The 27188-nt window shown below is 37.3% G+C and overlaps 1 protein-coding gene across 1 annotated transcript in view; it reads right to left on the bottom strand.

The window, feature by feature from the left end:
* Positions 1-3813: 3813 nt before the first annotated feature.
* The window catches only part of TM9SF3 (transmembrane 9 superfamily member 3), a 43443-nt gene continuing 20068 nt past the window's right edge, over positions 3814-27188 (bottom strand). Inside the window, exons 5-15 of the mRNA XM_085229857.1 lie at positions 27054-27131; positions 25156-25287; positions 24507-24673; positions 21650-21744; positions 20056-20186; positions 11757-11896; positions 10148-10216; positions 9904-10050; positions 9411-9494; positions 9236-9312; positions 3814-4717 (exon numbers count right to left, since the gene is read on the bottom strand). Coding sequence (XP_085085983.1) covers positions 4650-4717; positions 9236-9312; positions 9411-9494; positions 9904-10050; positions 10148-10216; positions 11757-11896; positions 20056-20186; positions 21650-21744; positions 24507-24673; positions 25156-25287; positions 27054-27131 — 1188 coding nt within the window. The 3' untranslated portion in view covers positions 3814-4649. The remainder of the gene's footprint in view (positions 4718-9235; positions 9313-9410; positions 9495-9903; positions 10051-10147; positions 10217-11756; positions 11897-20055; positions 20187-21649; positions 21745-24506; positions 24674-25155; positions 25288-27053; positions 27132-27188) is intronic.

The following is a 27188-nucleotide window of genomic DNA, read 5'->3' on the forward strand; positions in this document are numbered from 1 at the left end:
CCATAACTCTCAGAACTTCTCATAAGCCACCAGAAGCTTGCCGCACAGTCTTCAGACAGAAAGAAAAATCACAATGCACTAATTACTGCATATTGTTTTTTCTAGTTTGCTCAGCTTTTTAGATAGACTACCTAAACCTTTTGGCTCAGATTCAGCCACAGCATTTCAAGTTCACATGTCTATGATTTGGTGAACTGGATTCTATCGAGGCAGCTATTGCATCCAGGGGTTAAGCGTGCCTCACAAGACTACAAAAGTGAATTTACAAGGCTATTTCATAACAACAAAAGAACTAACGAAAAATTTGGTGCTTTGTTTATTGCACATCAACTCCCAACTCTAAAAATGCCTTTATTTTCCGGAGTCTTGTAGGCTTGCAAAGTCAGCTAAGGATAGACATGGGCTGGAACACTTGATACGCTCTGGAATGCTCCAAGCTCAAGTTCCTGAAGGAAAGCTTCAGTCAAAGATGTTCAGAAAGTTCCCCTAGGTTCGCTTTCCTTAAGGAATGAAGCCTTAGCACAGTAGCACCTGCAGAGATATGACATACCGATCTGCATTACATTACTGGGAAATTAAGCTTCCCACAAGCCACAAATCTTTGCAACATCCCTCCACTCCTCCCCCATTCATCTGCCTATGACATGTCAGAAGAATCCATGTCATCTATTGGAAAAACCCTGCACCATGGTGAATACACTGATGAAAATGAAATGGACACAGGTCAGAGGTAAAAAAAAGATACTGCAACTGGAATTTTTTCTCTAGAGGCTTGTCCACCAAATACAGTATTTTTTATTTTGTTTTATTTTTACCCCTTTCCCAGTTCGGCTTCCGTCCTTTAAAGTGATTCTGTCCAAAAATCGCCTAAATTTATCAAAACTACAAAAAGCCACCCAGTATTCATGGGGTTCTGCAGCTTTTTATTCTCTCTCCCATGTCCAAGTGCCCCCCTCCACCTCTCTGTCCAACCTATACCTTCAACTGACTCTTAAATGAACTAAAAGCCACAGTTAAAAATTAATTGAAGGGGACCTCTCCAGTAACTCTAGATCCGGATTGGATAGGAAGCTTGTGGTTTTTTGTTTTTGTTTTTCCTGAGCTTACCCTTTTCTGACACGTTCCAGCAGTAATTGCTGATGCAGTCACAGTTATGCAAGTCTACTGTTTTCAGTAAAGCTGCCTACATATCTTAGGTTGGCAGATTTAGCTGTATGTTGTTACTGTTGTAACCAGAGCAAAACTCCCATTTGTCTTTCATCTGCATTAATTAAAAAAAAAATAAAAATAAAAAAAACACAAAAGCTAATGGATGCCATTTTATACAAATATCTTAAAGCGTGCTATCAATTTTATCCAGTTTTATAGCATCAAAAGTGTCATATTCAACAGTATTGTTTTTCTAACTGTTTCTAGCTGAAACTTGTGAGAAGTTCACCCAGATTAATCATTTCTGCACCCTTTATGCACGCTTTGGAATGTAAAACTGGGAAGGAATTAATAGACAACTGTTGTTTCAAAACATTTAGACATCAGAGAAGAGCATAACTGAGACTGTAAACAAACATGACAACATTTTCAATCTAGCGTTAGTCCAATTCTTACAAAGAAAGTACCAGAAGTAACACTTATCACTGCACTACTACTTGCTGAATTCTCTGGCCCCAGTCCTAAGAGGAGAAACGCTGATGGCCAACTGAGGAGTCATCAAAAAGCTTCAAGAACCAGAAACTCCTGAGAAACAACCATGAAAAGAGGAGTGTTGGCTGTAAGATCTTTATTTCTTCCATAAAAGAGGAAGGACTACATCATCTAAGCAGAGAGCTTCCAAATTCTACTAAACAGAATGGTTCACATCAGAGCCACTTTTTTTTTTTTTTTGGAGGGGGAGACGAGGGTGGGGCAAATAAATGGCCTTACTCCCAAACAGCAACCAGAGACAGGCTGTTCAGGACTAGTCGCATTTTGCACTCCTTCAGAAACCAAAGCAAAGGGGAAAAACAAAGCAAATCCCCGATTTATTCATATACTAAGGTGAAAGTATAAAAATGTCAATTATTTAAACACAGTACTTCTCCAAAGGAATGTGCTTACAGAAACAAAAGCAATGCCTGAGCAGTAAGTATCTTTTCAATGTCACTTTAAAAGCTATACAATCTTATCTAGATATGCAAAAGCTAATAATGTCAAAGAATAGAGAAAGCAAGTAGGCAGCCCACCATTCTGTGGCATTAAAAAGTGATTAAATGAAATTCACAAACGGTTTGGTGACATTTCTGATAGACTAATCACATAGCAGTGCTCTAAATAGAAAAACAGACCCATTATAAAAAATATTCCCTTTAAACTTGCATCTCAGAGGAGTACTTTATGTATTTATTGTGTACAGATAATGGCTTCTCACTTGAGATTTAGAACATGGATGAAAAAAGGGCTTCTCACACTAGCAAGAACTAGCACAAAACCCATTCTCTGCTTTAAGACTCCATGTTTTTGAACAAAGGAAAACTAACTGTTGACCCAGTTTATGAGTCCATCTCAAAATCAGCCGGCACCTTAAAAAAAAACAACCGTCTCTGTTAAATGCCAGTGCTCTACTGCAGACACCACCCGTTCACTTGAAGCAAAACCTAATTATTTTCTGACAGATTGGTTAAAATTGGCCAACAGTGTCTGAGCTGAGAGCTCAAATATGTTACAGAAGCTATACACAGCCAGATGCATTGCTTCTTATTACTACCTTTAAGGTCAGTTCCCCCAGCCCACCCCCGCAGAAACAGGATTGGTTCTCATTGTGGCGACTGCATTATCTGTACTTTTTACATAGAGACAATAAAGTATTGATCAATACAAATACTTTTCTCATTCTTTAAATTAAGGAAGTCACATTCTCCATGGTAGATGCCCTACTTCAGACAGTCACACTGATAAAAACATCCCTGTATATCAGATGCTCCCCTCCCCCCCAGAAAAAACAAAAACCAAAAGGCATCATGCTAAACATTTCTTAAATCTGTCACAAACACACTCAGGATCTTTCTAGCTAAAGACAGTGCATAATTAACAGTCATCTTGGAGAGACCTTTATTTGCCCATTCATTTTAGTCCGTGCTTACCCCATTTTTTCTCAGTATACCAGCTCCATCACAGAACAGATTCCTCCACAAACAGTCCAGTCAAAAAGAATTCTAAGATGCTGATGAGCCACAATGGAGCTGTATCGTACAACACAGTTTTAAGGAAATTCTGAATTCAGTGTGTGGAGTCTTGATACTTGAAAAACATACTGATGTCATATACAGAAACAGGCATTCACTGCCTTATCAAACATTTTCAACTGTAAACTCATCTATTTTCACAATCAGAACATTTTTGTCTGAAAAGTTTATTTTAGTTTTCTGAACACTGTAAAGCAACTGTGCTTTTGATGTTACACAAGTGTCCAGATAGGATTAACAAAAATTAAAATGTTCTAAATTACAAATTTAATTCCTGTAAGAGCTTGAGAAAGGAAAGAACAGAAAAGCATGACATACACACGTTGTGAAGAAAACCCAACTTTTCATGCAATGGCAGGCAAGATGTAAAAAGCCACCCAAATTCACACATTTTTACACCGAATCATCAGAAAAGTACTCTGTAGTAAATCTGTACATCCAAATACATTTGGGATCTACACCTAAGTTACATTATTTAATGTTATATACACTTATTACCCCTTGTATAATGTCTAAAGGAAAATCTTCATTCAAACCCCCCAAAAAAGCAAGAATAACTTGGGAAAGAAAAAAAAAAGGAGAATCACTTTAGACATTCAGTTAAAATGTTGGTTTTGTTTTAATCTAGACCTCAGAGTGTTTATTAAAAAACAAACAATCCTCTTCATTTAACATTTTGCTTTCTAACTGTACAGTAAATTGCATTGCAGAGAACACATCCGTCTTCAAAATCTATTTTCTTTGGATGGATTTAAGATATAGTTGGATATCACCTTAAAGATAAATAAAAGGAAGTTGGTCCAACTAGAATGAGAGCTGATATATTACATGCATGTGGGTTTTTTTTTTTTAATATATTTTTAAATTATTTTTAAACGAATGGAGGGTATAGTCAGTAACGCAAATAAACCAAAAAGCACCTGGATTCAAAATATAAAACATACCTCCTATCCTGGCAATGGCAGTAAAAATCAGAAAAGTAATCTTTCTGGAACAGCATTTTTACATAAGTTAGAAATGTTAAGTACCAGGAAGACTACTGATCAAGCAGTTTTAGCAGCCAAGCTTCCCCCTTTTTACTGAATGGAACAAATGCTTTAAATAAACCGTTTGTCCTCTTCACTGAAGAGAGCTAGTCTATTCATCTTAAATGCGCTGGGGTCTTTTTTGTTTGTTTGTTTTTTGGGAAGATTAGCCACGTACTGTAGTAATGCCTACTGCATATAATCCAAGCATTTGCTGTGAACAGTTGGAGAAAGCAGTCATTAAGAACCTAGGATCAATGAAATAGATGTTACTTTAAGCCATCCACAAAATGGAGACCCATACAGTGCCCAGTGTTAAAACCCAAATCTCTTCTCGCGCTTTTAGTTGTGCAAGTTCATCCCCCTGAAAACAGGAACTGATCCATAGTTCAACTTCCTTACTTCCTTAATCAATTTTCACATTAGTGTAGATTTTTCGAACAAAGGCACTTGTTCCCATGTAACCAATAGCTCCTGCAAAGGAAGCAGAAAACGTTGAATGTTAGAGAGCTGATCAAAATAAACCAGAAATAAACAGTCGCATAAAATCACACTCTGCACACAAAATTATTTATCTGCTTCTCAAACATTCTCTCCAATTATCCACGCTCCCAGCAATCATCTGGCAAGAACTCCCCTATCCTAGCAAACTAAATCCATTAAGCCATCTTATCAAGAGGCCATGCTCACTTGGCCTCGATAAATATAGTAGCCCCCCTACTGCTGCCAATAACCGGGTCCCTTTTTCTGAACAGAGGGTAAAAAACATACAATCACCCACTCTGCAGGGAAGGTAGATGGGAGGGCAGGTTTTTATTATAAGTTGCATGCCTTCTGGATGAATGTTTTATTGGCAGATGGCTTTTTTCTTCCCACAAGGCACAAATAATAATAGATCCCCATCCCAGGAGCCTTAAACTCCAAGGAGGTCTGTGCAAAGAGATTAAACTAGTAGCAGTTAGTAGTTAAAGGAAATTGCAACCTGTGGTTTTCAAATTAGTAAGAGTCATGAGCAGATTATGCACTGTCACAGCAGTAGTAAAAGAACAGGTCACTGAATTTTTTTGTTTGGGGGGTTTTTTTGTTTTTGGTTTTGTTTTTTTGGTTTTTTTTTTGTTGTTGTTGTTGGTTTGTTTTGTTTTAAACAGGGCAACAGTTTATGCCACACCCAAAATACTGAAAGACTAAGCACACTTAGAAACATGAAGAAATACATGAGACCGAGACCTTTTCTCGGAAAGAGATTGAGTAACCTACTGGTAAAACTCAGAACCAAGTTTGCCAGGCTGAGTAAACACAGTTGTCTTACAATATCTGCAGAACACAGATTTATTCAGAAGCATGACAGTTCTTTAAATTTTGGGGACTGCTCAGATAATTCACGAGTCCAGCCACTAAACTTGCTCAAAACTCTGTTTTTCAAATTCTAGAAGCCCAACATTCATGTAATATCAAGAAACCTAAATAAAGCAAACCTGATGCATCATTTATATAACAACTGGAATAATAAAGAGCCTGCAGAGGTAGCCTGTGCTGTTGTGTGACATTTCAAGCAGGGCAAATACGGCAGTCACTCCCTGGTCAGCAAATGAAGTACTTGTATTACAAGCCTGGACAAAGTAGAGTATCATTAAAATGAATACAGTACGCACAAGATCAGGCTGCTGCTCATAAGCATTAAACGCACTGAGAATGCAGCAGAGGGGAGGCCAGGCAGTGATTTGCAGACATGACATAAGCTTGGAGTTAAACAGAAGCACAAGTAGACTTTTCTGTAGCCTGTTAATGACATTAATCTTCTGTCTCAGTCAGCAAATGGACAAAATAAGGGTACTGAATTCCTGTTCTAAGATTCATCGTATTTTGCCTGTTAAAGCAGGCGCTGCCAGCAGATCCAATGCCCAGATCAGTTCCTAAACTCACACACATTCCAGAACTTGTTCTTTGAGAGCTTCTCTAGTGATGCGACGCCAGATACCACAAGGTATTTGGGAGAACAAACAACTAATTCTGCTTCATTTGGGAATATGCGGATGCAATAAAAGTGAGGAGTAGTAGAAAACAGCAGCCACATGAGACTACAGCTCTCAACTCCATAAGCAAGTCACAACTCACTCTGAACCACAGCAACTGTATCAGGGAAGTACCACTAATGACCGTGGCCAAGTTCAGGGGTTCAATCTAAAAGTCACTTCACAGGCAGTGAACAGAAGTCAGGGGAGTGGACAAGGAACACTAGACAATGAAGACAAACAAAGAACGTCCTCCTGAGAATAATGCAGGACAGTTAGTTTATGTAAATTAAATAAGAAAGAAAAAAAAAACAGTTTCTTTCTTTAGTTTCTTATCACCTGATAAGGTGCCTAACTTGCCTACATAGATCTGGCAAAGAGGCAAAGCAAAGAGTGTAATCACTAAAGTATCAACAACGTGGTTCCCAAAGCCCACAGATGACTGCAATGTCACATGCACACAAAACTTCTCAGCTGCCTATTTCATTATAAGACAAGGCCACACAGCATAGCAAAATAAAAACCTTAATCTAACAGACGACACAGCAGGGAAAACAAACAGTAAGCAAGATGCTATTCTGTACAGCTCCACGACAAGACTCCTAAAGAGCTCCATAAATAGGGAAAAAATTAATATAATGATCAGCAATTATTAAACTACCACAACACCCTGTGTCAACATGCTCTGGTCAGATCTGCTGTTATCTCAACCCTTTGGGCCCTACATTGGGCACCAAAATGACTGCTGTGGTTTAAGCTGGCAGGTGGCTGAGTGCCACACAGTTGTTCGCTCGCTCCTCCCTTTTCCCAGTGGAATGAGGGACAGAATCAGAAACAACAAAGCAGAGTTTGTGGGTTGAGAAAAAACTATTTACTAAGATAGAGAAAAAAATAGTAATAACTATACATACGTTTATATAATGAATGTATATAACAAGTGCTGCACAAGCAATTGCTCAGTGCACCCTGACCAATGCCCAGCTAGCTCCTCAGTGAGAAGAGGGTGAGATGAACTCCCAACTCCCTTCAAAACTCCCACATGATGTTGTTTGGTATGGAATATCCCTTCAGCTACTCTAAGTCAGCTGTCTTAATTTTGTTCCCTCCCAGCTCCTTGGATCCTTAGCTGCAACGTCATTAGCTTGATACAACACTGCTTAGCAGCAACTATGAACACTGTCAACATCCCTTTTCCCCTAGAAGCAAAATATAGAATCATATCAGACACTCTGAAGAAAGCAATTCCATCCCAGCTGAAACAAAGACAGCCATACACTGAGTTGGGGAACCAGTTTTATTCTCCGGCAGCAAGAGGAAAGCACAAGAAGCTCCACAGATTTGGAAGTTCTCATGGGCTTCCTACAATCCAGTTCCAGATCTTGTGAATGTTTTGCAGAGGACAAAAGACTTAATGGATCAAAGTATCCCACAACTAAGCATCATCATCAGCACTTAAAAAGAATTGGATGATACTAGCCTGCACACTTACACTGTGGCTGCCTTGGTCTGAACTAGTTCATCTTATAGCCAACTGTGATACTGAACATGGCCATATGCATAAGCATCCAAACCACAGCTCTACGAACATCACACAAGAGTTGTACACTCAGTAGAGAATTGTGCTAACTTACTGGACAAATGCTTTTTTTTGACAGGAGACTTCTCCTCCCCCCCCCATACTGGAAATATGAGTTCTCAGTAAAAAGAAATCTCAAAGTTTCTCTTATAACACAGTTAAAAAAAAGACCAAAAAAAAAAATCTCAATAGAGGTGTGAAAATGAAACGTAACAGAAGTATTTTCTGATCTGAAAAAAATTTAGATTTTTGTCCTAATATTCCATCAAGTACAGTACTACCATGACAGGAAAACATCTGACAACCTGACTCTTCCGTGTTTTAAAAAACATTCTAATTACAGGAACTGGTAGGCAAGCTCAGCTTCTGCATCACAGACATTTTAATCAATACCAGCCCGAGCACTTTATAAAGAAAAGATTAGAGCTGAAAAGTATAAGCCTATTAAAGAAAAAAAAAATGGCTGTGAGACTACCAAAACAGCAGGGAAGTCTTGTAATGTGCCAAGAACCCAATGAGGCAAGATTAGATTTCATGAGAGGAAAGAGGTTAAGAGATGATTCTTCTCTTTTTAAAAAACATTGTGAAATTATTCTCTTGAGATATCAGGAGATGTATACCTTACAGAAAATAAACTCAACTCCAGTAAGGCACCATGGGTCCCAAATATCTAACTCAGAGAAAACCTTCCACTAGAGTCTAGAGGACTATTCACTCACTGCTATGCAGGAAAGTACTAAGTAAGGATCATACATAATGCATAAAAGAACCAAGAAGCAGTTTCTTTCTGGGAAAAAAAAAAAAAAAAGGATAAAAATAAAACTATCAGACAAACAAATATACATGGCTTCACTGGATGACTTCCATAACAATGCTATTTTTCACTAAACACCTGTTAAAACAGGTACCTTGAAAAGCAACGAAATCCTGCTGAACATAGGAGCACTCTGCATTCTCCTTCATCTCTGAATGTCAATACTTATTTTACAAATGCTGCCCTGATGTTCCAGTCCTTTCTGAACTGTCACCCACACAAACACGTCACAGGATACAGAAGTCATCAGTACTGCAACTCCAATGGTGCCCCAGTGCGTATACTCAGCTGCTTGGCAAAGGGCTACACTAAGAACTCCAAAACAAAATATTAACATGGACTCATCGAACATGGAATTTACTTCGAGGAAGTTAGTCTGCTCTAAAAATAACCTATCCCTTTTTGTTTGTATTCTTGCCTAACACTGAGTCTTTCAACTTTGTAGAGGAGCTGAAATTCGCTCCACAATACATACATACTCTTCCTTAAAATTCATACACATTCCTGCATCAAAAACACAGAGCTAAAGTGAGAAAACATAACAGTCTGAAAAATTCTGACTGAAAAATTTCAGTATATTCGAAACTTACCACACATTATTCCCAAAGCTGTGCTAAATACTGCCATATAACCAAAGTAAAATGATGTTTGAAACAAGCCATACATTCTGAAAAAGAAAAAATAAGAATTTATGGTAGGTATTTTTCCCTGTATACCCCAATAAACTTCTTTGGCAAACTGATATTCAAGAAAACTGTCACTTACTTTGTCTTGAAAAAGTAGTAGTAAAAGGAGTACATGTAAACATATATCGCAGTTGATGCGGCAGAAAGAAAGCTTGTCCACTGCCTGAAAGTAAACACACACACACTTATCACACATCTACTGAAAATGCTTCCCAAGAAGATGCACAATGCACTAAAAATAAAGCATCCTGGTTCTACAGACTTATTTATCAAAATCTACATTTGCTACACATGATAAAAGCTGCTACTGCAAGACCAAGATCAACTGCCGATATCAAATGATGATCCTTCTTTATATTCACTTGTACCTCAATGTATTTTTTAATGCATATACACATACATGCTCAAATGCATGCTCATCAAGAAAGTTCCTCTGTAGAATGGATCCAAGAACTCACTTTTACTCCCTACAGATAAAATCTGGACATGGGATACTTTGAAAAGACCTGTCAAGACTCTTGATTCTACAAAACTATCAGCCTGATCAACTATGCAAACAGCACAATACTTACCACCTGTAATCCTCCGCGTTTAGCAGGAAATATGTACAAACGATAGTCACACAAACTGTCACAATGCAGAGGATAACCAGAACCAACATCATAAAGCCATAAACATAGTAGATCTTGTAAGCCCAGAATGAAGTAAAAATGAAATACCTGCAGAGAGTAAAAGTAAACAAAATATGCAGATAATATTGCAATTCGACTTAACTTACTGTTTTTAATCAAATGGGCAAGTAGCTGTCAAACTCACATTTCAATAAAAATTGATCCAAAAGGGAGGATTCCACCAAGGCAAACAATAACAGCTGGTTCCATGAACCTGAAAGATATAAAGACCAGTTTAGGGACAATAATAATATTTCTAAAAATATAATACAACATATAACTAGGTACTTTATAAAGCCCAGAAAATTATTTAAAGGCATGCTAACAAGAATATGTCTCGTACCAGTATATTAGAAAGAAGGCACCCCCAAGGATGTTGCATATGGGTAGAATGAGGAGTCACTCTTGGGGAAACATGAAGCAAACGTAAGACTCACACTGATCTACAAGCATAGAGGCATGCATCTAAGCAGCCTTAACAGCTACAGAAAGAATTTCTCTTGCCAGGAAAGGGCCTAAGCAATCAAACCCCAGAACATCCACCAGCCCTGAACGAAGTGATTATAACTCAGCGTTGTTGTTGACGACAGAACTGCAAATACCGGAATGAAAATTCCCTGGGGTCATCCTTATATGACGAAGAACCAGTGTTCATTTTAACGCTATACTGAGTCATAAGCATATGGCCAAAAATTAATACTTACCCACCTGCAGGTGAGGCTGTCACCTACTAAAGGTGACCTGTCTAGTACTTGCAGTGATTCAAACATGGTTGGTAACCAGTGATTTAATTTAGAGCTTCTTTTATTATTTATAGGGAGAGCTGTCTAAACTGACACCATGCATTTACATTATCTTTATGGAAAGCACTTTTTTTTCTGTCGTGTCATCCTATCCTGCAAAATCTATCAGATTCCCAAGATACAGGCCACAGTATAAATCAAATCCTAGCATTTGTGCTGCACAATCCACCACTAACAAGAGATTAAGAGTGCTGCACTTCCTGGATACTGTGAGTGTACACGTTTCAGTGCCCCCTTCACACTGTGTTCCTCTGAACAGGAAAGCAAGAAAAATCTATTAAGAAAATCCTCTGAGAATATTTTCATTTCCATAGTTTGCTGCCTCAATCTCTACGTTAAATTAATAGGAAAAAGTGGCTGCATTCAAGCATTGCAAAAAAAACACAAGTCTACTCTTTGAGACCAGGCACTCCTTTACAAATCTTGCAAAAATAATTAAGGCTTATCTGTAATTCAAACAATTTACATCGGAATATTTTAGGCTCTGTACCATCAACAAAAATACAGAAGAGCACTACAAGCTCTTCCCCACCTTTACCCTGCAAATGTCTCAACTTGAAAGTGTAGACCATTAAACAGAACAGTTCTGCCTCCAAGGCACACTGAATCCTAAACCTGTAAGAGGCATTAACTAAGGAAAACAGGTTTAGTTTCAAGACATACATATCAGAAATAGGTTGGAACCATCCTTTTTACATAAGAGACTAAAGAGCATTTCAGGCCAAATGTAAACCAGTGATCCTGGACTGTAAAATCTGCTTTATCTATTACCCATTAACTGTGGTTGGTGGTTGCATTCAAAAGAAAAATGTCATACTTATAAAATTTTAGTAAAAGTACTCTTCCAGACATAACTCTACTCAGAAAAGTTACTTTAGAAAGCTGTAGTGATAAGTCACTTTAAATGTATTGAAGCAAATGCATTTAGTTAACATGTATGGTTTTTCTTACCATTTTTTTTCTGGTATGGGACGAGGCACTGCATTGACACGACATGGAAAATTGGGCTGTCCTGACAGATTTCGGCCAAGAATTGTACCAACGAGGTTCAGTGGAAGAATGACAAAGAAACAAATACAGCATACTGCCACCTGTAAATGAAAAATAATTAAAAAAAAAAATCCAAAAACTTCAAAAAGATGAAAGAAGATAATCAATCTACCCTGTCTGTCTATATTAGTCACTGCTGTGAATCATATTCTTGGTTATGAAGCATTAGTTAATATACAACTATTTTATCAAATGAAGTATTTATTCCCTGAGAGACTTCGTAATAGATATTATTAAAAAGTGTCAGAGATATTTTCTTACATCAACTATAGAACTATTGCAGATTCTTTATTTTATTGTTTTCCTCTAAACACTGTATTAATCGCTATGGAATTAAACTGAAACCTCAATTGTGTTTCATCACTGGGAACTTTGCCAGCTTCTTTTCACTTTTTGCAGCTATCTTTGGGAGTCAGTCTAGCAGTTAGGTAATTGCATACAAATCTACAACAAATACTGTTGGGTACAAGAATTTAAATCCAATACCCACAAGAACCCTAAACAAGAATTGCAAAACCACATCAGAACGCTACCAATCAAAATACTAGGTCTGATTTTCTCTGCTATCCATCATGCAGGTAATTAAGAACACAGATGGCCCAAGACACAAATGACCACTGGTATATTTAAATACTTAGTTTAAAAGCACAATGGCCCTACTTACATATCAAAATTAGGTTTAAGCATAATGCAAAGTCAAGGTAACGTTCCACGTCTTTCCAATGAAGCATCCTCCCTAAAAACTTAGCATGACAATTTTTCCAATATACATATGTATCTCTACTACTATTCCTGGAAGGTAGTGTATTTTCACCTTCCAAAACAGAAAAAAAACGTTTAGCAACAAGTTAAATACTCACAAACCTTTAGCATAAAATGAATTAGCTTTAAACATTTTACTAACTTTTGAGGATGAGGAATTGTACTACTTTAGTTCAATACAACAAGTATTAAGTCAATGACATGAGTTTAAAGTAACATCTGCCAAGAGGGAGTGAGTGGGTTATCCCTGTGTTACTGACTTGCACAATACCACTAGCCCGGGCCAGATGCAAACAGGAAACATTGCCTACGGTTGAATGGATCAAGATTTTAAAATTCACAGAAGTGGTACACCAACCAGGCAGTCAACAAGCAGAAACACTCTCCATATTGTTTTATACCTCTTTGAGGAGATGTTATTAAAGCATTGCATTATTAGCCACTAAAATGAGAAGCTTCATCAGTAAATAAGGGGAAACTAAGTAGTATTTACACTTGGCAATAATAAAGCAGACATACATTTATTATCTCCCATTTCTTTTCCATTACTGGAAAAACACAGGTAAGCAAGCACAATGTCTTAGGTGGGACACTGAGGTCAACTAAGAATGAATTATGGAAGTATATAATTCACTTAATGGATGCAGGCTCTGCACTTGAAACCTTCTCAACCTAAAAGAATGAGCAGATGAGAATTTTGAGAGAGAAATGCCAAAAACCTGCTGAGACAAAGAACATCTTCAGTGATACATTTAATAATATACTTCAAAAACCCTTCAAACTTAACCAGATAAGAGCACCACTACCACAAAAATAAATAACAACTTTAGATCTAATGGATATAGACGAAAAAGACCCAGCTTGTCTGAGCTGTAGGGGGGTAAAAAGATATTCAAGAATTAAGGCCTGAAGAGACTCTAAGGAATTTGAGCTGACCATATCAAAATCATTTCCACTGAAAGACGAGGTTGCTTTGCACTCTGCCTGCTCAGGGATATGGGATGAGAAGGCTGCCTTTGTCTGTGGTTCTCCCCAGTTGGCTATAAGGTGGGCTTCTGCTTGGCACTTGTAGGAAGCTCAGCCAGGGGCACCACAGGACTGCATCTGTACTACTCATCCAACTACAGCTGGCTTTTGCAGGCAGAGTTATCAAGAGTCTGTAGCTTCATTTCAGTTCTTGATCTCATAAATAAATTTTGGCTGTGGATATCAGTAGAAAGCAAATCTATCTCAATACTTTACTGCAGAAAAACTGTCCAGCAATGGCCTTGAATTTCAGTCTCACTGGAAGAAAACTTACATATGATTACTTATGATTTTCCATCTTACAAAACATCTACCATAGAAAATCTGCATGGAAGGAATACAGCCTCAGAGAAGGAAACCAAGGTCTAGCCACCGAGCTGGCAGACTCGAGAGATGAGGAAAGGCATCCAGCATCATCACACACTGGTGATACAACCACAGAGCTGAATGCCTGCAGATCAGGTGAGCAAGGAACAGGCCCAATTTGCTCCTGCTGGGCATGGCTCTTGCGTTTTTTTTGGGAGACAGACCCACCAACAACTCTGAAATCTAGAAATGATTACTTGCATACAACGAGCTAAGACAGACCAATGTTCCTTGAATAATGGCTTCCTGCCAACCTGTCCTCAGTACATCTGTAATTGCCATCTATCAGAAAACCCGAGTGCTTGTGGTTTTGTTATCATATCAGCCAAAACATGACTGACAATGTTGTAATATATTTTGTTCTATTTAGTTGAAAAACAAATGAATTTCACACTGAACAGCCAGAACCTTTGCTGAAATCTACTGAGCAGTACAATGCACCACTTGTCTTAATGCTATACTACATTCTGAGAATGCCTGGATTTAGAGTGCTTTTTTTTTTTTCCTGGAACCACTAAGAAGTCTAAAAATTAACTGAGATAATTTTGCAGTGCAAGGGCGGGCAAACAAAATGAGCAAGGGGAGATCACAGTGCAGACTTAGCAATGTCTTCCACTTCCACCTGCCTCTGACAAGCTGCACTAGCTGATAAAGACATGAATATTCAGTCTTCTCAAACAACAGGGCTCCGGTGACAGCAACTTGCTGTTCTTAGAAAGCTGATCAGCAAAACCAGTGTTGTCTACAATCAACACACACCATTAATCTCAGTAGCACCTTCTCTCTCACTTTCATCTCACCGCCCAACCTCAAGGTAGCCTACCTGTGTAGACTGATGCTAGCTGAAAATTACTTTCTTCATTCTTGACATTCTTTGGACATGACAAATGACCAGAAATAACTAGCTTTTTTTTAGCTTCTGACATCCTATTTATTTCAGATCTGAGGTGAAAACATTGCCTCCTCCCAAGATGAACACGTTCTGCCTATTGCCCCAAATTACCATGGCAGTTACAATGCAGGCTAGGCAATTCCTAAACCCAGAGAGTTTAAAGCCAAATCTGAAACAAATAGAGTTTGTGTAGGGATAAAACCAGATCTTGAGTGAAAAAAGAAAAAAAAGACAAACTTAAGAGGAAAAAAGAAAGATTTCTGCCTTGAAGGTTTCAAAAATGAGATTACAATACAATACAATTGTAAAAGCAGCTCAGGCCCTTACTTGCCTTCATTTTATCATCACAAACAGTGAGAAGGAACGAAGGCAGGATCAATGAAGGTTGCTCTGCTTTCCCACAGAAGCACCTCTCCACAGGGACCAGCAGTTTTATTCATTTTTTAAAATTTTAATAAGAAGCAATAATAGCAGTTGCACAACAGGCAGAGATGCAAGAACTACATCCTAATGAGTCTTTTAAGAGATTCGTTCAGCAGTGTTCACCATTACTTCAGAAAACAAATTATGTGAACAGCAGATCTACTACAACTGAAAAAACAGTAGTTCATGAAAAAACCAAGCACACACTCTCCATAATTCACAGAAATGCGAGCAAATTACATGAGTTTTTCTATCAAGACATTGCATTAAAACATACTTATTTCAGCTACTGCATTTTTCTTACATATCTTCTTCACACCTGAGTATGTGATTTAGTACACAGATTGTAGTTGTCACAGGAGAAACCATCAACCTCGCCAAGCTTGTGTTGTTTCTACACCACACCTTTTCTTTGTTTGTTCTAAGGGGGAAAGAATATTTACTGCCCTTGACTGAAGGCACAGAATTTGCTTCTCCTTATTTGAAAGGAAACATTGTTGAGGGGGAAATAATTTATGTTTGAGTACCATGTGTTTCATATTTTCTGACAACTGTAGATTAAACTTCATTCGAAGGTGATAATTAAAATTTTTATGGGCATATCTAATATTAAACAGCAACTGGCAGGCTGTGGTGCCTTGACTGCTTAATGCACAAGGGAGAAAAGCAATAAAAATTAACTGTCAAGGCAGCAGCTTGATCTTTCCTGTCACCTACCAAAACTGCACCCTTAGACAGCATGAAACCTTCCCCCAGTAGAGGTAATGAATCAGTACAGTGAAAGTTTTCTACGTGGAATTGGACAAAACATCACACACAGCAAGAAAAGAAGGCTTCAAAATCAATCGTTTTTAATTTTATAACAATTGAATTGCTAATATAGGATGTTACTTTGGGTAATAAATAGAACTGTTAAAAAATTTAGCCAGAAGCATTAAGCTGAGTCAATTTCAACATAAATGCTGTTTTTGACCAAGGACTCCACAGTCCCTTTCAAGCAAATGTGAAGGAGCAATCTGCTGAACACATATAACTAGTTTTTTTCCCTTTTTTTCAGGCAGGTCTCATTCAGTTATTTCATTTCCTGATCTGGCTCAATGAATGAAAATCTGTGGTGCTAACACATTCACCTCTTTCAGTGGCAACCAACACTTATTTTACCTTACAGCAGTCACGGATGGCTGTAGCCTGGATTAAGCTATCTGTCATAGAAAATACCTCTTTCCAGTTTCAACAAAGAATAAAGGATGCCAACAGTAGTTTCTTGATCCCAAGATAAGTACTTTGTAAATAACTAATACAATTAAATCATTAAAAATGCACACTAGAAATCTTAGAATCTACTGTCCAAACAAAACAAAAATGGTACAACCTAAATAGTTCAAGTTGCTTCGATTCTGCAGTCAGAATATTACATTAGTCATACTAGTCTTAATGGGAACCTTAAAATTACGTATTACATGCAGAACAAGGTAAGCAGCCACAGCTTATGAAATGTCAGAATTAAGGAGGTTCTACCACGGCATACTCTAGAAATTCAGCATTAATTAGTAATTTTGTATAAAACTACCATCATACTCCTTCAAAAACTAGAGAGAGTTCACTTCACTTGCTATTACTAAAATTATTTTTAGTTGCCTTATGCTCTGTTTTCCATTTATAATTCAAACACAACAAAATAAAATGATTAATATACTGGAAAGACTCAAAAATCAATGGAAGTTCAGCTAAGGCATACAAGAGCTTCAGAATTCCACATTCAATAGTAATGAGATCCTACTAACAAACACAAACTGGAAACAATTTTGGGCTCCAAAAGCACAAAGAGTAGAACATCACCCAAGGAACACATATAAAGGTGAAGAGATAAAAGAAAAAACAGACTTCTACATCTGCTTGAAATGCTAAGGGTACTGAAAGCTTTAAGCCATCAAGTTTTAAAAAGCTCTCATATTTGAGTAAAATCTGCCACATTCTTAGCTGCATTTTGAAGGATGTCCCAGTGAAGAAGTTAAGCCTTTGCTGAGACTCAAATACTGCACAAAATTTGCCCTAGCATAGCTGGCATGAACATCCAAAAGGGCTAAAGGCAGAATTCCAACACTGATGAAACACTGCAGAAAATAAGTGCGGTCCTCCCAGTCCTTGCCACATCTTTGAGGCAATCTCAGACATCAAGAAAAAGATATTCAAGGTGCACAAACACCTTGTTTAAAACAAAGTCTAAAACAACAGTGAGGTGTATGATGGTCCTGGAGGGATCGATTATTCTGAGTGCTTGAACACAAAATGCAGAGAAGCAGATAGCAGGCAGATCAAAGATGCAGAAACTGCGTGTCAACTTGCTTATCTTGGTTTTGAGAGCATCAGCTGCCCTTGCCTAGAGTTAACAGAAAAAATCTGTTTGGAAGAAGGAATTAAGGTGCAGAGAAGTGAACCTTGCAGTTCATTTGCAAGTAGCAATGAGAAACAGGGCAAATCACAGGATGTCATATTAAAGCACAGTCTCTTAGCAACCTTTTAGCCCAGAAATTCTTTTCAGCAATTCAGTTTTGGCTTTTTCCACTTTTACAGCACTGAAGAAAAAGTGGTTAATTCTTGCCAGAAATTTTAAATCAAGGAGGGTAGCCTCAAGATATCCCAGGGTAGGTATGTCATTTCTGAGTTTGAGTGTATTCAGCTGACAGATTTTAATTCCACAAAACAGAAGCAGCAACAAGTTTACGTTAGAGAATTATGGAAGATTCTCTACATTAAAAACAAAGGTGACAAGATGCAAAGGTACCTTATCCATATATCTAGAGAGCTTCCCAGGGACTTCAGACCCCAGCATAATACAATAATTTCAAACAGTTTTCACGGCCTTTCACAACCAGCTCCATTAGTTAATTTGAATTCATTAGAGCGTTGATGATTCTGATGAAGTTTCCAATTCATAACCTTCTCCTACTGAAAGTCCCCTAACTCCACTGAAGTTTTATTACCAGTCATAACGATTCAAACACGCTCATAAAACCTTGAGACTGTTAAAATCACTATGTATAAAGAGCCCTAACATCCCTGATTAAGTGACCCCTGAAGATTTATATTCCCATCTGCTTTTGCATGTCCATGTTTCCATGATCTTAAAATACACATCAGCTGAACAGATTTACAAGACAAACTTCAGCGCAGGTGGAATTCCCTTTCCTCAGCATTTCTGAGTTCCAAATGGGAATACAAAGTCAGAAATCTGATATTGTAAATGCTTGCTCAGCAGTAAAACACATCCCCTTTGCACACGTCAAAGATCAATGTTATAAAACTTTCTGACAATACTGTACATGACTGCAAGCTTAGGAAAGAAAAAACACTACAATATCCCTTTGGGGCACTCACTGATTAGTACAAACATAATCAAAGAAAATTTTAGTCTACCTTCTTCAAGAGGAAAACCAGAAAAATTAAATGAATGGTTTAAAAACACATTTTACTTGATTTTGAACTTAGTTTCATAACAATTAATCAATGCAAAAAGTTCTTAATTTGGTGGACATTGCAAATACTTCTAATAAAGAACTATAATCAGCACAAACATGAGAAGTTATTACTATTCTATCGGAAAAAGTTATTGAAAGCCTTTGCCTGGAACTGAGAATTGTCTCTCTCATTTTAATTATCATTTATGATTTCTACCACATTCATTATTTAACAATGTGTTCTTCAGAAATATTTTCAGTCATGTATTGAGTTTGATTATATCTCTAATATTGCAATTTATAAGATAAAAATTGTGTTAATAAGCTTCACTTTGCAATAGACAAACTAAGAAGAAATCTAAAGCTACTTAAATCTCTCTGATCAAACAATTCACTAAATCTGATGCGAAAAGAAGGGAGCTATGACAAAGGTTACATACTATGATTTGCTACAAATTCTGCAAAGATAACAAATCTTCCTTTAGTATTTCTTGAAGAACTGCTGCATAAAGTTTTAAAAAGCTATTTAGTAGTACAACTTTAAAAAGTTCTCCTCTGAAATAACACCCCTCGTAAGTTCAAAAAGAAATTCTGCTGAAGAGCCAAGTTATTATTTCCTATTTTGTACTCACAGGGTTATTTCAGGTTACTTGAAAGAGCCAACAATAGCACAAAAAAACCCCTCACAAAAGCCATGAGAAACAAGAAAAGTTACGCTGATTAAATACTAAAGTAATCCAGCAAGCATTGTTCACCAAGTGACATGGTTAACACACGGTCACAGGACCGTAACTGGATACTAAATACCTATTCAGAAAGTAAAAACAGTGATCCTTTTTCTCAAACCCAGATCTCCTCAGGACTTCTTGTCTCAAATTTTAGTGCTTTTTTTTTTTTTTTCCTGCTTGACTACAGTAATTTGGAGGTGGTTTCCACTTGGATTCCTTTTGGATTATGTTTAAGTTTATAAACAGTTGGCACTGTTTATAACATTCAAGTTGAACATTCAAGTTGCTGACTTCATGTGTTGTACAAGATTATTACAAAATGAAGATCGAGCACAAAGCAGAAGGGACACTTTAAGCAGAGAGAGGCTTGCTGTTGGAAATCAGCATCTGTTATGATTAAAGGAAATTATACTTGCACATTAAAACATTCCCAGATCAAATTTGTAATTGAAAAGCTGAAACCATGACTCCCAACCGTATTTTGATTAAAAGGTAGTTTTCCCATGTCTACAGTGGTTTTTAAGTTCTCCACTAAAATGACTCACCATGGTTCCAAATGGTATAGCTCTTGAAGCATGGTAATAGATGGCAATGAAGTTAATGAAGAAGGCAGTTCCACACACCATTGCCGGAATAAGGAAAGCTCCAATGAACATCTGTTTTATCCATCGCCTTCCTGTAAGAAGGAACATTCCAATGGAATCTGTTTAGAAAGTTCTTTAAAAAATACCAATAAGCTCTCCAGAATTTAGATATTTGATTTCTTCTCCCAAAAAAGATGAAAGAGATAAGAGATGAAAGATGAAAGAGATAAGTAACAACAAACTGCAAGGATTTGGCAAGAGCCAAGAGTCAACTACCTTTTTTATTTGGCTTCCAGAAACTTCTATGAGACAGTACATTAATCAATTTACTAGGCCACGTGAAAAGAAAAACAGATGTGGTGTGAGCACGTTCTGGCTGAAAAACAGCATGCATTGATAAAGATGGCCAAAGAAACTAGGGTATAAAACATAAGCACATACCTAGGCTACAGACGGGCAGTGCCAGAGATACTAGAGCTGGGTCCACTGCAAAGCCTGCTCACATCCTGGGATTATGGCTACACTGCATGAGAACTCTGCTCTGGGGCCAGCTCAGAAGTACAGCTATCTTCAGGCCGCACCTGCTCCAGGTTGTCTCAACCCAACTAAGCTGAATTCATGCATTCAGGATGCATTAAACAACTAGCTAACCTAGGTGTAAAGCAAAATATACAGCAAAACAGAACTCAGATCTCTTCAGTAGCAGAAGAGTTAGAAGGAAAAGGATTCCTAAACACCACACGTAAGGGAAAGAACAATATTTGCTACCAGATATTACTGTAGACAGCTCCCTTAGGAGCTTCAAAACAATGCTTCTCTTGGGTAATACCTTAATTTTCACTGTATATATTCACTTTCTAAAGCTCTTAAATAACAAACATATTTTAAATATATACAACATACATGGTTCTGTAGTGTGCACTAAATATAAAACTATCAGAAGAACAGCATACATTTTTCAAGACCGTATGCATTTTCCCCATGAGCCAATATGATAGCATTTCACAGTCTACTGCATTTGAACTGGAAACAAAATGCAAATCTGGCTGAACTACAGAGCTTGGAATACTATTTTGGATCAGTAAATGATTTACCTAGATTTGCTTTCCTAGAAATCACTAGGTTAATATGTAGGCCACACATATACAGATGCCTAACCTCCAAACTCATGATGGACTTCAATGCAGTTAAGACTGAATACTTTCCATCACACCAGAATTATTTTTCCTATCGTTTTCCTAAAGCCCTGTATAAGATAACACATACTGATTACTTTCTTATTGCAGAGTAAGGAATGGATTAAGCTAGAAGAACTGCAAGGATGTATTTATTATTTTAAAATTAAGCATAGTTTCACTATTTTTACACAGAAAACAGAGCTAATATGGAATAAAGAAATAACACGGAACTTAAATGTATTCAAAATAATTACTATCTTGACGGATTCCAAATGAACGATGTAACTCTGTGAGACTATTTCTATGTCACTGAAAATAAAAATAACACTCTTCATAAAACACTGTAATGAACATGTTGAAACACAAAAATAATTTACCTCCTTGTCTAGCATAAAGACTTCCTCCAAAATATCCATTCACTGGGGATGTTGCAGCATAAACAAATATAGCTGTACTAAGCATTGATCCTCTCCTACAAGACGTGGTTTTGTAAATGAAATAGAAAAGCAAACAATATTAGAGAAAAGATTACAGTAAAATGTGCAAATGTAGGTAAAGTCTACATAAAAATGAAAACTATTTCTATTCAAAGCTTCTGGTCAACTATAACTCAATCTGGGAAACATGGGTCCGGCATACAAAATTCTTTCCTATTGTGCACTTATTTTCAGTGGAATCAAGTACCTCTGCCCAAAATACTCTGGCATTTGGATTTGTATTAGCGAATGCAATATTTAATTGTCATATAGTAAATATAAGATTCAACTACTGCAGATAAAAGTTACCCTTTGATTAACATAAAAGTCAGTGTTAAAAAAATTGACTATGATTCTGAAAAATGTTTCTGCCATCCCTCAGGAAATAACTTTTAAGACCAAAAGTGTTCACCTTAGAGAAAATTAGAAAACTGGATTTAGAAACTATAAATACTGGAACCACAATCAGCATGGAGTAGTCAAATCAGAAGAGTTTGGTCATTTCTAAATTATCACCTCATTAAATGTTGAAGTATTTATCTTGGCATACTTTCTGAAACTTTACATGCAAACCTAATAATTTTAAATTATAAAAGCCATCCCAGCACACATTTTTAAAATGATACTTAAGAATAGCAAGCTGCAAATTATCTGTGAAGAGAACCGTTTCCCCACATCCCTCTGCCACTCTGGCTACAAGAAACAGCAGAAAGAGTTCAGCCAGTTTGCTGCTCTGAGCGATTCTAGACTACTGGTAATTTGCCTTCTGATGAACAATTGCTGGATGCCTGCCTTTGTCAAAAAAGTCATCTTTAATACAACCAGCTTTCATGACCAGAACAAGTGAACAAAGCAAATGTAACTGCTGCTCACACACACATTAAAGGAGAAGTACACTAACATTTGCTTGTTAGCGAAGGCTGCCCAGAGAGGTTGTGGATGCCCCATCCCTAGAGGTGTTTAAGGCCAGACTGGATGGGGCCCTGGGCAGCCTGGTCTAGTATTAATGGGGAGGTTGGCGGCCCCGCATGTGGCAGGGGGTTGGAAATTCATGATCCTGGAGGTTCCTTTCAACCCTGGCCAGTCTGTGATTCTGTAATAAATAAGTAATATTTCTATTTTAGAAAGCTAATATTTTCTGTTTAGAAAGCTAGACAGAAACCAGTTTTAACAGTTGTTCTAATTTAAGCCAACTTGGGAAACTGTGCAAAACCCCAGGAGACCATGAAGTTTGATGTGATGCATGTAAATCTAAGTTATCTGTAAAGTGATCAGTAGAAGCTCATCTAAAAGTAAAATCTCAAGATTTCTTATTCTCAAGGTTACTCACTTATGTTCCAAATACTCTAACGGCAAAGTCGCTCAAAACACAAATCACTATTAATAAATGAATAGCTGGCATGATCCAATTTCACCAAGAGGCTTTTAGATGGCATCAGGTGCACGACTTTAACAGTTTTAACAGACCTGAAGAACACTGACAGGCAATCATTCCCACACTGCTGGTTTATGGCATTTTTGAAATTGCACTGCTATTTTCCTCAACATATAAATGTTCTGGTCCAGGTTTGGTCAAGCCTTCAGTTACACACCCAGAATCCACTAAAAGTGCTATAAAGACCTGTTGCAATAAAAGGCTAAGTGCATATATACTTCTTAAAATTACTGACCTGTTGCATTTTACAATTGCTGTTACCAACTTATAGCTTCACTACAGTGCACAAGCATTCTGAAATTGCTTCAATCCCTCTCTTAAAGTGCCAACACGTTGTGTAATGACAAATGCGTATAAGCGTATAAGCAGAAATATAGACAAGGAGGCACAAAGGGGAATGGCATCATATGAAAAATGAAAATATGCCAAGATACCGACACATAGTAGGTTTTTAAACATGCCATTTAAAAGCAGGGAACTTCAGTAACAAGAGTTCTCTCTAGTGGTGTATCAGGAGTACTACAGGTTTTTAAAACCAATGGTGACAGGTGACAGATAAGGGAAAATAGAATACAGTTTTCTTCGTTATTCAAAACACAATCACTACAGAAACTGAGGAATATAATCCAGAACAGCAAAAGAACTCAAGCACGTTGAAAAGCAAGAAAGAGAACTAGGTGAACCATAATTGGTATCTTAAACTGGAACTGGAGTACTGTTTAAGAAAGTTCTCCCCAGTCAGGACCAAAGACCACCCCATGTAGGTTCTGCATGTAACATCTGCTGAGTGGCATCTGTCATCTGTTTGAAAAAATGTAGGAGATTCAATTCCCAAACCTGAGACTTGTGCATTAGATTGACTTAATGCACTGTCAGCAGAAAAGATTATTCACAACACAGTAAACTCATAATTTCATCTTCACAGGACAGAGAGGAACAAAAAGTGTAATACAGTAATACACTGTCACTCCAGATGAAAGCAGGAGTGAGACATGCATCTTCAAACACTTCTTTCCCAAAAGATCTATCAGCAATATCACAGAAGAACAAACTAGTTTCAAAACATATCATGTGAAAAAGCAAGAATTCATGAAGTTAAAGATGACCAAGTCACACAGTCAGATTACAAGAAAACTTTCACTAGAATTCAAGACTCCTCCAAAATACTACTACTGATTATTTCCTATAGGCTTTGGAACACTTTTTTTTTTCTTTTTTTTTTTTTTCCTTTTTCCAAGCCAGTCAGAACTATCACTTTTTTAATTATTTTGTTTTGTTCATTTAAGCATTTATATGTGAAAGACATGGAACAATTATACTTACTCTGTGTATAAATCTTCTATCATTGCAACAACAATGACTATAAGAGACACAGCAAAAATCTGACACCCAGAGCCAATAAGTGATGAGAATATCAGAGGATGACTGGATGGTCTAAAAACATCTCCATGGACCTGCTTCCATCCATACTCATCACCTAGATCTCTGTCCTAGGAACGACAACCAAAAAAATTAAATCTGTTCATCGTAATTAAACATTACCATAATTAGACAAACACACAAGCTAAGCACACATCAAAGATTTAATTTAGTAAATCCAATGCAAGCGTATTACTTTTCCACTAGATCTGATGCATTCAAGAGAAAAATGACAAAAAATATAACTTGAATGTAGGATGTAGTAAGATCTGTTAGATTTTCTTCCTGCCTCTAAAATCCTCGGAAGTGAAGCACATGCATCTACTCAGAGTAGATCTCATTTAATCTAAATGGGGACACGAACACTAACACAACAAAACAGAATTCTGGGTTGCAACCTAGAAGCATGTTGTAAAGAAAACCAGTAACACTTTCAAAACACCCATGGGAAGTTTTCTGACAACTGAAGAAAGCCATCCAATTGCAGCTAACTCAATGAATGCATGAAGAGAAATTGTTAAGCCTGAAATAAAATTGCTAATGCAGATCTTACCATATCATCCATTTCTTCCTCCTTGCTGTATCTTGCATAATCTTTTCGCAAAGTTCTCATTAGTATCATAGACACTAGGCCAACCAGAAAGATCACCATCATGAAAGAATTGAAAATTGAAAACCAGTGAATCTACAAAAAGAAAACATACACTGAAGATTTAGAATCATAAATGTGTTTGAAATCTGTTTCAATACAGATAAAATATTGCTTGGTGGGACAGCCTATCAGTGCTAGCTAAGCAACAATAAGCCCACATGCAGTATGCAATACTACACTTGTAGAAAGTCCCACTAAACCAGGCCTCTGAAACACTACACAAAGCTTTTCAACAGCTGAACTGTTGTAACCAAGTTATCACAAATTACTTAAGCACCAGCAAAGTCTGAACAACTCTATGCATGCTTCCCTGGGCAAAGTAAAGGCACAATGTACTCCTGCCTTACTAAGGAGGTTTACACTGGTGAAAGATACGTTCACGGGTCACAAAAAAATCAATGGAATAAACAATTACATTGCACAGGACTAAAACGTGCTGCAGCATTACTGTGGCTCTAACAAGCACACTTTCTGTTTTCTTACTAAGCTCAAACAGAATGCATATCTTCTGATTTCAGAAAGAAGCATTGCTCAGTATAATACCCTAAAGGAAACTGCAATGGCAGGCTTAAACCATCACAACTGGTATCACCCTTTTGCTTTCCATTTACTTCAGTCAAGAAGTGTATATATAAACAGCTGCAGGTATTCGACTGACAAGCAGGGGAGTTGCACAGTTCTGTCTCTAGGCTGAGATTGCTTCCGAGCATGTAAATGTATTTACCTGAACAACCCTGGTACTTGCAGCTCACTTCAAACTGTCACACTGTGACATTTACTGAAGCACTTAAGAAGACTGGAGCCATCCTATTTAAGTAACAGAACTGTCACTTAAAACCTACAGTCCTAGAGCTGCCTGATTGCCCCCAAACACCTTACAATTCATACTGCAGTGCCAGTAGGCTTCAGCCTGCATTGTTATAGCAGACTAACAAGAATTACAAGACCTAGTAGAGAGAAATGTTTCTCTAATAGCTGCTGACTGAGAGGAAAACCTCACAGACCTAGATCTACAGGCCACATCAAAGACACAAGGAACAACAAACACTGGAAATAACTTGACAACTTTTTAGTTCTGTTTTTTTTTTTTTTATTTTAATAGTCTTCCACTGGCTAGTAGCTTTATGCCAGATCACCTGGATTCTATGCAGAAAGCTTCTATAGTGCTTACTCTACTGCAATTTAAATGCCAGAAAGTTATTTCAATTAAGTTAATTTTCCAATTTGCAAAACATCATCACACAAAAATATTGAATTTAAAGAACCCAACACAATTAAGCTTTTTGTTGGCTATCAGATGGCCAATGTTTCAGACTTACATTCGAACTACTTGCAGAAAATTATATTTAGAGACAGTCCCAACATCCACTTAATGATTGGATTTGACCGTTTGAGCTCGTTTGTGTCTTACAAAAATCCAAAAAAACAGTAAGTACAGTTGCTAACAATTGCACGGTGCCTTTTGGTCTGACGTTCAGAACAGCGCGGTGATGGGCAATTTCTGGAAGCTGAATAATACAGTATGTGATGGTACCTCTCTGCTTCAATGGAAAGGACAACTTATGAATCTAAAATTAGAATTCAATTTTAAAAAAAGTAATACAGGTAAGACACTGGGGGAACGAATGCAACAAACAGAGGTAAGTTTAATACCGGTTGCTTCAAAATGGCCCCCCGCTACATTTTCTCTAAAGAAGAACAGTAATGGGGGCAGCCATAAAAATTTCCATTACATCTTCTGAACTAACACACACATTTCAGAGGAATATTTCGTAAGGTTGTCTTAGTACAGTACATACTCTGTGCTGAAAGAAAGATGGGTCAAGGTACTTGTCAAATCGGTCTTCAAATTTCACATCCGACTTCTTCCACTTCACCTAAAGAGAAAAGTTGGCAACTGAGAAGCTTATCATAATGCGTTCAGCTATAACCAC

The sequence above is a fragment of the Meleagris gallopavo genome, chromosome 8 (genome assembly GCF_905368555.1).
Source record: "Meleagris gallopavo chromosome 8, MGAL_WU_HG_1.1, whole genome shotgun sequence".
In the NCBI taxonomy this organism is placed as follows: Eukaryota; Metazoa; Chordata; class Aves; order Galliformes; family Phasianidae; genus Meleagris; species Meleagris gallopavo.